The sequence below is a fragment of the Lentinus tigrinus genome (assembly GCF_003813185.1).
Source record: "Lentinus tigrinus ALCF2SS1-7 unplaced genomic scaffold L226scaffold_56, whole genome shotgun sequence".
NCBI classification, from domain to species: domain Eukaryota; kingdom Fungi; phylum Basidiomycota; class Agaricomycetes; order Polyporales; family Polyporaceae; genus Lentinus; species Lentinus tigrinus.
The window spans coordinates 92819-103891 of record NW_027137965.1 but is presented as its reverse complement, the minus strand read 5'-3'; the positions used below and the strand labels follow the sequence as shown (position 1 = coordinate 103891).

The following is an 11073-nucleotide window of genomic DNA, read 5'->3' as shown; positions in this document are numbered from 1 at the left end:
CGTTCTAGAGTTGTGCTTAGAGACAGCCTGTGCCAGTGGTTGTCGGACGTGTTAGTGGTACGTGTCGGAGATGATCGGGACGGTCCGAGATACACCCGATAGAAGACGCCCATAGCTCTAGGGAGGCGCTTGCGCAGGCTTGCACTCAGGCTCTTTCCTTATCCTCGTGAACGGTCCGACGGAGTCATGGTTGGTGAGCGGGCTGGTGGCTAAGCCTCTATATTTGTGAGTAGAACTCGTGCACCGCGACGAACAACAGAGATTTCATAAACTAATGAAGCCCGAACGTACGTTCAGCCATAACAAACACTGGGCCAACACCGACTGTCCAGCAAAACTGCAGTGGGTCTGAGTCATCGTATCTCTTACCTGAAAGAGACTGAGATAATCAACAGAATCACAGGTCCGTGCTGATGGTTCAGGCCAGTAGCCGACCGAGTGCATGGCCCCGGTGGGCCCGTCGAGGTCACACTGGCCTACCGCAGGAACGCGCACGCTCGCAGCATCTATATCCTCCCTCCTCGTGAGTCTCAGCTTCCACGGTATCTGCGGGACAATAGTGTGTAGTGTGTCAGCTCAAGCGAAGGTACCTGGAAGGACGGGCGAGCATGCACACGCACAGGATAAAATCGGCATGACGCGTGAGGTTCCCTGTCAGCCACCTTCACCCTCACACGTACTAGCAGTGTCGACAACAGAAGACTCACCAAGCTCCGTCGTCGGGTCCAGCCACGCACTCGGCCCGCCAACTAGCAGCAGCCCGACCTTCGCGTCCTCCGACACCACCAAGCGCGCGCATGAACGTTCGCGACCCCGCGAGCCGCTGTATCTGGCTTCTGCTGAGTGTCGGGGCCCCCGCCCGTGCCGCACAAGGCCGAGCAGTCAATGCTCTGCCCGAAGAGCGTCTTCATGCCCTCAGGGATCCCGGAGAAATGGTTGTGCATACGCCCGTCGATGTACATCTCGAGGTGAGCCTTCTACATCGTTGATAGGTAGCGCACGCCGCTGCGCGCACCACGTCCTCCGACACGTCCTACAACCGCGAACGCACCCTCCGACACCCTCACTCCTCATGTACTTCGCTCACGACGTCCTCTCCGCATGCATCGTCGACCAGAACGAGCCCGGAACAAACCTGTAATCACACGAAGGCTCGAGAACCAGTCAGCAGCGAGTCAGCGGGACACGTCGCCGCCGACGTCAGCTAAGAACCAAAGCGACCCAGGCAACACGTTCATACAGTAGCGTCCTCGACAACACACTCGACGCTGCAGCGCGACCCGAAGACGTTACGGATCCGCACGAAACCGGCGCCTGCAGCGCCATGGTGCACTCGACGCGGTGCCACGTCCTTTCTCCATCCCCTCATTTATCAACTTCTAACAAATTTTCGCACCTGCTCTACACCCTCAGGACTAATACTGTACCATTCGTTCAATGTCCACGTATCCTAGCATTCGTACACAATTCGATCCAGCTCCTTCTTCCACTTTACGCGCCCGGTATGTTAGCCGTCTAGCGCTCTAGTCGTACTTATGTTTTCCCTCTTCCCAGTTCTTTTACACCTCCACCGCCCTCGCATTATGCAAGCGAAGCATCCGCTTCAGTACATATCGCACTAATTTATTAGCTAGTACCTGAAATTCGACAAGCTTCGACCTCCCTCTTCGACCGCGTGACTTAACCCCTACCTCGACATTGATGACTTCGTCTTCTTTTGCAGCCTCTCGCTTTCAACGCTATCGTTCAGCTCTCGGCTCAATACCTTCGTATCATACTTTTAAAGTCCTCGAATGACTGCCAAAGCAGCCTGTTTTGTTCAACTCGACGTACACGCCGACCCCTCATGCACGCCCAGTCGGGCTCTTCGCACCCTTCGGATCCCGCTCTCCCCGAGTGTAGGTCTATCACCGTCTCGAAATACGCGCTCGTGTTGGGGCACATGTGCACACAGCAAAAACTGGGACGAAGCTCGCGCAAGTGCACATCGAGACGGGCGCAAGGGACATTCTGGACAACATCAGTGCGAATCAAGAGAAGGGTATGTAGTACTAGGCGAATGACAATAATCGGGAAGTTGACGCAACAAGTAGGAAAGACCAATATGCCAGTGGATACAAAGGTAATTATTGTACCGTACACGAGCTGACGCAGAGGAACAGGAGGCAAGTCGCACTACGATGAGAACACAACTCGAAGACAAGGTATGTACAGACTCTCATGTCCTAGTATTCAGAGAGCAATTCACTGTCGTCGTCGGGCATGAGCATATCATCGTCGAGCTGCAGCTCAGGCTTCTTCGGCTTCACGACCTTCTTCACCTCGACAATGCCCCGCATAGCGATATCCATGTCGACCTTCCATTCCGACATCGTCGATGCGGAAAAGTCCTCTTTCAGCAGTTCTGCTGCCTCCCGTGTGTAGCCTACCAGTCTCTGTACATCTCGCTCTGCATGCATGTTGGACGTCGGTTTGAGAGCGTCGTGTAGAGCACAAGCTTTCTTGAAACGGCGCCTGGGGAGAGGTCAGTATTCACACTCTTGCAGACGATTGGTGACGTACGTGATTTCCGTCAACGACGACCTCATGGTCTCAAGCTCAAGGTGCTGAACGAAGTTGAGTCTCTTCTTGGCGTTGTTCTTGGCGTTATAGAGGTGATTCTTCATAGCTTCCACGACAACGAAGAGGTGTGGAACTGGTCCAAGGAACAGGAGTCGATAGTATGACTTGGACCATCCTGCTCTCTGCGCCTCCGCAAGGAATGCGGCATAGATGCGCTGCTTGATCTCCTCGAGAGGTTTCCTCTTCCCAGCGGTTTGCCTGGAGATACGGCGACGGTACGCAGCCGCAAGTGTGCTAGCTGCCTTGAACTCGTTCGCACTCGGTACTTTGGGCCCTGCGTCGGCTTCACTGGAATATATCTCCCGCGCAAACTCTTCGAGGTTCCCGTCTGGATCCATTGTACCACCAACGTCGTCGTCCTGGTCAGCGTCGTCGACGGAAGGCGCAGGAACGGAAGAGGCCTGTGTCGTCGTATATGAAACATCAGTTGGAGGATGTGTCGGGCCACTCGAGACCGCGTCGAATATATTCAACGCATCTGCATTGAGAAGTCGCGGGATATCTTCAACTCGTTGATAGGCGACATGCCGAATATCTGGAAGGGAAGGTGCGGGGTTGGGAAGGGCGCCGTAGTGTAGTTGTACCAACTCGTCCGATGATGATTCCCCCGAGACGGAGCGACGGACCGTCTTGGCCAATTGATCCCAGAACCGCGCACTGACATATCTGTGGACATACGTGAGTTCACAGACAGGAAGCGAGAAAGACCGATCGGAAGCGTACTCTTCCACCACGGGCGAGAATCTCCGACCGGGTTGACGTAGGGAAGTGATTGTCTGGAGGATCTCATTCCTGAGGCCGAATGCGGAGATGTTGTAACCCCAGAAGCACAAGTTGTTGAAGCTAGGGACAATGAATCTCAGTTGTTATCATCGAGTTTGATCGGGAACATAGTGCACTCACATCCGGACGAGGAACACATCCCTGACAAGGTAGGATACCTTGCTGAGATTGGTTCTCTCAAACAGCAGATGCCCTAGATTCTCGGTCATACGTCACCTCCAGCGACGAACAATTAGTAACTCCAACGTACCGGCTTCTGCAGCTCCCATGTATATCTGTTCGAGAAGTTCTGCTATGTTCCGTGAGTATATAAACGACAGATTGATCTTCCTGGAGGGAAGGCAGTGGACATGAGGCATGAGATCTAGTAGCCAGCTCTTCGGGAGTGTCAACTTGTCGAGGGAGCCTGAGACGCCACGAGAACGACCACGGGTAGCGAGAAGGACGCATCCGCACAGATGATCCAGGAGATCGCAAAGAGCCGTGATGTCTATGGGCACGCGTTGCTCGATGACATGTCTAGATATTAGCTTCGACGTCAGCAGCGAACCATAATACATTTTGAATACATTGAGACGTACTTCACAAAGAGGAACCCTCGGTTCAAGGATACGTCATCGGAGTTATCCAGGAGTTTGAGCATGTCGTGGACAACATATGAGCTCATGTCTCCATGCTTCCTCATGAGGTCGACGGGTCTGAACTCCGTGACACATCGCACCCGGTCCATACAGCTTACGGCAAGTCTGAAGTCCAGAATGAAGGCAAGCCGGGCGCATTGAAGGAGTTGTGTGAGATATTGATCGGCGGCGCGCCAGGGCTCCAAGTAGTAAAGCACATCCTGTACCCAGAGTTTCACGAGCGCGAGGCCCATCTGGAGCTCGGGGATGCTATCTGCAGAAAGAGCGTGCAGCCCTCCAAGGTTGTGATGCCCGGGTATCATTGTTGCATGCAGTTGGCGAAGCCAGAACCTAGCATCAACCAGCAAGTCAGCGTCGCTCCAACTTCAATGTCGAACGACGAAAGCATTCATACCTCATCTGATGAATGCGGTTGGGGAAAGAATCAACACCATCGAGCGTGCGATATATCAGCATTTGCAGGAGATGAATGCGCACGCGGATGTTGTATGCCGCCGTGCCATAGTAATCGAGCTCGCCGTGATACCTGGGACAGCCGTCTCGAGGACATGGAAGATACGCGGCGTAGGGTAGACAGGGGCGTAGAGAAGAGAGTCTGCGGCAGATGACATTCTCCTCATTCACCCTTTGAAGCAGTCGTTCCTGAAGGCCAAACTGAACGATATTGTTCAGCTCCCAACGAGGAATGATGTAGCCTCGATCTGTTGTCTGAAAGCGGCTGATCAGGCGTTCACTGACTCGCGTGATGAGGTACGCGTCCTTGGGCAAGACAAAGTGGTCCTCCGTTATGGCGTGCAAATGTAATAGCTTCCGGATGCCGAAGTTGTCGGTCGGATGGGGGATGTAAGAGAAAGCCTGCAGAAGGCGGACGTAGGACAAGAAATTCTGCAGATTTGTAGCGACTTCCGGCAGAGTCAGTTGAAGCAGCTGGATAGGCATGGAGAAGACATGGTCCAAACAAAGTAGAGCCTGCGCTAGCCGGTCTGAAGCACAAAACTTGTTGGCCATCTCGACCAATTTTGAGTGATCTTGACGAGTGATGGCTTGGAACATATGCAGCTACGGCGCCATCAGTTACGAACACCTGCTGATAGATGTGTACGAAGCCCACCTCATCTAGAGAGGTCTCTTCAATATGGAGCCCTTCCATCCCGATGGTGTGTGCGTAGTCCAGTAGTGTCCTTAGGGAGAGATTCTGCTTGAGGAGCTCATCTGAGACGATGACGCCAAAGGATATTGCATCCCAGAGTCCAGCCAGAATAACTTGCACCGCTCTGTTGACCGAGTGCTCGTTTCCATGATCCAAGGCAAGCACTCGGAGAGCCTCGAGAGTATTACCCTCCTCGAATAGCAAATCAGCAGCTTCCGAGTATTTCCCAAGCTGTTCGAGAAGGGTCGCACGTGCGGTATCGAGGCCAAAGTCGTCCATATATTCCAGGGCATCTTCGTCAGTCTCGAACAGCTCCCTGGCCTTCCTGTAGTCACGTTCTATGTGAGAATGTCCATAGTAAGTACAAGGATTAGACAATAACTCACTCCACTTGTTGCTCCCTGAGAAAGTAGAGCTTCGAGACCTCAGTAATCGTTTCGACAACGGTCGTATCCATCTTGGCTCTATGTGACTTGATGACCTCCACTGCCTGCTCGAACTTCCCCGCCTGACGATAGTGTTGAGCGGCGAGATCGTACTCCGCAGCAGCCTGGTATGCTTCTGCTGCTCTGGCATGATCACCATTGAAGGCGAAGCACTCCGCTGCAATGCGATAGTATGCGCTCTTCTCCACAACGGCGTCATGCGCAGAGATGAGGAAAGCTTCCGCCGCGAGAATGTAAGCATCTGCTTGAGAGAGTGCCCCTCCACGAGCGTTCACCGGAGCAGCTCGAGCCTGTTCGCGCAGGTGGTACGCATAGGCGACGGCCTTCTCGCGCGACAGATCAGCACGCTCGTAACAGTGCATTGCCTGAGCGTAACGCTTGTTGTTGAAGAGCGATAGTGCCATAGCGGCCCACTCTTCTGGAGTGGATGACATCGCAAGCTGTGGTATATCGCTGCCAGGCGTACATGTCTCCAGTTGACCCTTGTGGTTCCAGACAGTCTTTGAGGCAAATCATCAGCAAAGTGCATCGCCAAGCTGCCCTGAGACGTACGCGCATTGGCTCTCCCTTCGCCGAGCTATCCGCTATCCACAGGTTCTTGCGAGCTCTAGTGATGGCGACGTAGAGGAACTTCAGCTGCAAATATGTTAATTCATGTTGTATACACTAGAAAAAGTTTGACAAGCCGGCGCACCTCGCGGCAGATGATGTTGTGACGGATCTCGTCAAAACTCGGGGCAGGGACGTGCTCACGAGGCGGAAGAGCATTTAGTACAACTCGCCACTGCGAAACATCCGCGGTCGAATCTTCGAAGAAGTTGTAGAGAAGGACCTAACAAATACACTCAGAAAAAATGGTTGGAAGACCAGAAGATTAACACGTACGTCATTGAACTCAAGGCCCTTCGCTTCGTATATAGTACTGATGAAGTCCAAATGGTCAGTATACTAGTCGGAATTCGTGACGAGACAGCGTCACTAACAAGATCAGACCGATCTCCCTCCCAACTTGACTCCGGAGTTTCTCGCGAGCTGTGTCGTTGCGGACCAAGATACCTGTGCCAAAGGTATCCGTAAGACTGTATACGCAACTTAATTGGATGGAGCACGATCCCTACATTGCTGTGCACCAAATTCAATACGACTTCCCCTGCACAGATCTTCAGTTGTGTTTTGGTGACACTGGGAGTGTATCGCGACTCACGACTCGCCAAACAGGAACTGCTCATAGCGCGCAGTATCCTGGTCCCATCCGCTGAAGAAAACGGGCTTCAACCCATCGACGATACCTTTCTCTTGGGTGAGGTTATCGATCGCATATGGCCAAAGTGTGGTGAGAAGCTCGATCACAGTGTGTGCGCAGTTGACGATGCCGGCGTGGGATCGATAATTGACCGCGAGCTGGAAAGACTCTGGCTGCACCTGCTTTGCACCCGTAGCAGTTATTGTGTTCTGCGCGGCGTGTGTACATCAGCGTTGAAATGAATGAAGGAGGATGCTTGACTCAACAACCTTCTCGAGTCTGTACATGAAAGCTTTGAGGTCATTGAAACGGAACGCGCTCCCGGCGGAGATCGTCTGTGCGGTATCTCCTGCCCAGAACATTCCATGGGGGTTACGACAGAGATTTCGAAGAACTGCGTGAAGACAACTACTCGTGAGAAGAAGGCGCCAATGGGTATCATAGCGAATCGCACTCAGGGAGTCGATGAGGAGATTGTCTTGAGCTTCGTCAACGTACCTAATGAACATGTGGTTAGCAACATCCTTCGAATTCTGAGGAGAATGAGAGACTCACATGAAGTCGATGGCTTGTCCGGGAACGCCCCCGCGAAGAGACTTGATAAGAGCATGCGAGCTGTAGCTGGTCAGCAGTGCGAACGTAACACCATCCGAGACAATCCGCATACCGATCTGCAGCGTCCCACTCCTCACGTTCCGCCTTTCGCTTTAGGTAAGCTTGGAACGACCGATAGATGCTCTCCCGCTGGTCCGCACTGATCGTCTGGGAGCGTCGGCTTTCGCAGTATGTCTCTTGGTCAAGGTATCCCTCCGGTCTTGCCAAGGCTTTCTCAGAGCCCTTGATGATACCTTCTCGGCGCAAGAATGAGCAAGAAATCTGTGTTTCTGAATCAGGACTGACCTATGAACTCCGCGAAAACAAAGCTCGGATCTACCAGCAAGGCCCATGATCAGATATGTAACATGATGATGAAGCAGGATGATGCCTACCCAACCCTTTGGTTCGCAGGTGTGGCCAGTATTCCGCGACGAATTTCGTTTCGGAGACGAAGGAGTTCTGCCGTTTCATGATATGCTCGCTCGACCACCGTCGTGTCTGAACGGATCCGGAGAAGTCGCGAAACTCCATCAACTCATCGATAGCTCGCGAGACCGTCTCGTGCCTCTGACGCTCCTCATGCTCATACAGATACTCGTTCTCCAGAAGACGGCATACCTGCCAGGTCCGAGTGCGCTTAGGACTCATCAAAGTATTAGCGTACAACACCAACGCACCTGATCGAAGGTAAGGAATATAGGGAAATGTTCGTCCGTCAAAGCTCCAAAACGCTTCGGAAGGTTCGAGTCTCCGTGGTGCCGGTCCTCTTCATCCTTGTCGACGAGTACGACTTGCTGAGCGCTTTTGCGCACCACCTCATCCTTCGTTTGCTTGCCCACAAGGAGGGACCTATGCAGGTTAGCGAAATACTCCTCCACCTTCTCAGCAAGTACCCGGGACTGCGTGACGAACATCTGGCGGGGCTTCGGCAGGTTGTCGCGGAAGTCTTCCCACGAGCGCTCGATGCCGAGCATCTTGAACAGCATCGTCGTGGTTTTCCTGACGGATGTTGCATTGGTTGAGGCGAGAACGGATGTTGATGTAGTGGGAAGTACTTACCCCGTGCCGCTTCTGCCTGGGTAATGACGAAGCAAGTTCAGATCCAACATAAAGCTCGTCAATGCCGCAACGCACCTAGGACGTAACACGACGACGGGTGTTCGATGATCTGCTTTTCTTTGGGGCTACCGAGCAAATGAGTACGTCGCCACATCTAGTCATGCGAGAGACTTACGAGACATCAAAGACGTGGGTGATGTCCTCATCCGCCAGAATACCTATCAGAGTGTTAGACGCTGTTTCAAAGAAACTCGATTCCGGAGTATACATTACCATTGAGAAGAGCCTAGAAATCGTGCAGTCAGCATTATTCCGTAGCTCTCTCAGAAGCTCCATGAACGAACCTGGGAAAACGTAACGAACTTCTCCAACCTATAATAGGGCCGTTAATCAACCACTGTAGTCCGAGGGGCTGAATCAGACGTACACGAGCAGCGAATGCATCTACAAGTGAGAAAGGTGTCAGATCGGTATCAACCATCTCAAACAGCTTCAGTTAGGTGGCTCTTACCTCGTCGAGATCTTCCTTGACGAGGTTGGGCATGGGGAGTGCTGTGGGCGTAGTCTCTGTCTCCACCGGAGGCCACGAACCGGGGAGGAACACGTCACCGCGGGACGCATCCGCGGACTTTCGGAAGTTGCACCTGCACATCCTTCAGTGAGAAAGACAGACGAATCGATCGAATACACGAACCTATTGACGTATTCTGCACCCTTGCGTGCTACTTGCCAGCCCATGCCTTGCCAAACCAAACGACCTATCTGCCCGTGAGTATAGATACCGAAAATTCGTATTACTGAAGAGTGTTTCGTTAGTAGAGAGCGGAGAGTAGGGAATCCGGAGGTGATCACGAGGCGAACCTTGCCGCTCGACCTACAAGCACCCTTATTAGCATAAACCCAGATGGCAGCGATGGGGAAGACGAACGTTGCTCTGGAATTCCGGGACACAGTCGACTTGATACTATATAGAGATCAGCATATATGCATCTGAAATGGCGTGAGGAGCGAGCTAACCACAAGGCGAGTGTCTCTCGTCATCTTGGCCTCGAAGATCGGGACCTCGACCTCGGACCCCGTGAGCTTCTTGTGGTTGTCGTCAGAGAAGTGTCCGTTGGAGAGCGCCCTAGAATGTGTGTCAGTCAACGCGTCATAGCATAACTACTGCCAACGAGTCGAAGCGCACTTGATCTTGTTGATGATTATTCGAAACGTCGACGGGTCCTTCTTGCGAGCCTGTCTCAGGTACTGCGATGCGCCGTTGCCGATGAGGATGCGCCACTGTCCGAAGCCCTTGGCGCTGTCGAAGTAGAGCGCAGCTTTCATTGGCTGCACGAATGGATAGGCTCCCGCCTCGGGTGCATGGGTGATGTCGTCGTCGGGGGATGCATGCGTGGACGTTGCTGGTGCGGGCATGTCCTGCGATTCGGGAGGTGGGGGAGGTAAATACTGGGTCTTGAATACAGATACGAGGCTCGGGTTTCGGAAGATGTCAAGAAAATACTATCACATACTCATCAGTAACGAGGAGACGGAGAACTATGACAGGCAAACCTTCAATATATTCATCTGTTCTTCAAGGATGATCGCAGCTAGCTCGCAAGCTTGAGACTTTGATGCAGGTACCGTGACGCCATAGTTGTCGAATGGCCGCGCATCGATCAGAGGGACACGAGTGGCCCTCATCGACTGCTTGCGCTTCTGTTGCGATCTGCGCTTCGTGGGAAATGTAGGGGATGATGGGCTTGTAGCATCGTCGTCTTGGGCGGTGTCATCGACGAAGGTCGTACCAGAAAGACTTTGGAGGACTGGGACGGCGAGCTCGACAGCACGACGATGCTGGCTAAGCTGTGCGAAGTTGTCCGTGGCGGCACCTGGCGGCAAGAAGAGAAGCGACAGGGAGAAGCGGTTGAGTAGCCGCGCAGCGCGAGAAGACTCGAAGGCGTCAGGAGTGGTTGGGAAAGCTTGCATGATTGAGTCGTGGAGCACGCTGAACGGATAGTCGTTGATGCCTATATCGATTCGCTTGTAAACCCATTCTGCCGTGGGGGTCAGTACAGTACGCACCTGACAGCACAAACTCCAACAAATGCGGGACGGACTCCATTTCCGTGATCAACTCGTCCAAGTCCACTCCGGGGTCAACGATGTAGACCTCGAGATTGTAGAACGTGTTCTCAATTGCTGCATCGTCAACCAACGCTTTCTTCTCGAGCAACTCCAGGCAAGCACGTCCTACGCGACGTCCTCTGACATTCGTGCTGACGGATTTTGTGCGGATTCGAAGATTCTTCGACATGGTAGAGGGCAGAACGAGATAATTCTGGAAAGTGAGCGATGAAAACTGGGTGTGAATGGTGTGGGGAGGTTGTTTCGGCGGTACATCAAAGGGCGAAAGATACTTATACCGTACTGGGGCCGGAGACAACGAGGCTTTCCAGAGTGGGAAGGGCCCTGGTGCGAGGCATAAGGTTCGCGCTTGAGGGACACAATTGCAATTCATATCAGTAGAAGATCGGGTCAGATGCACCC

The 11073-nt window shown here is 53.0% G+C and overlaps 2 protein-coding genes across 2 annotated transcripts; one reads left to right on the top strand and one right to left on the bottom strand.

Annotated features, from left to right (window-relative positions):
- Positions 1 to 314: 314 nt before the first annotated feature.
- Positions 315 to 1232, top strand: L226DRAFT_315446 (uncharacterized protein). The gene has a single exon (XM_067673846.1). It carries the CDS (start codon positions 443 to 445, stop codon positions 1139 to 1141), a length of 699 nt encoding a protein of 232 aa, XP_067529335.1. The 5' UTR covers positions 315 to 442; the 3' UTR covers positions 1142 to 1232.
- Positions 1233 to 2225: 993 nt separating this feature from the next.
- On the bottom strand, positions 2226 to 10840 carry L226DRAFT_576154 (uncharacterized protein; the record flags this gene model as incomplete). The annotated part of the gene is made up of 36 exons (XM_067685309.1): positions 2226 to 2514; positions 2563 to 3288; positions 3346 to 3465; positions 3526 to 3598; positions 3656 to 3924; positions 3987 to 4376; positions 4441 to 5105; positions 5158 to 5521; positions 5583 to 6142; positions 6195 to 6278; positions 6337 to 6474; positions 6528 to 6564; positions 6626 to 6698; positions 6761 to 6792; positions 6847 to 7094; positions 7155 to 7279; positions 7340 to 7383; positions 7441 to 7500; positions 7553 to 7733; positions 7786 to 7815; positions 7875 to 8100; positions 8160 to 8481; positions 8542 to 8557; positions 8617 to 8666; positions 8717 to 8759; positions 8815 to 8827; positions 8886 to 8913; positions 8969 to 8985; positions 9053 to 9185; positions 9236 to 9338; positions 9403 to 9415; positions 9470 to 9505; positions 9559 to 9667; positions 9728 to 10044; positions 10096 to 10553; positions 10609 to 10840. 36 exons carry the CDS (start codon positions 10838 to 10840, stop codon positions 2226 to 2228), a joined length of 6624 nt encoding a protein of 2207 aa, XP_067529334.1.
- Positions 10841 to 11073: the final 233 nt, after the last annotated feature.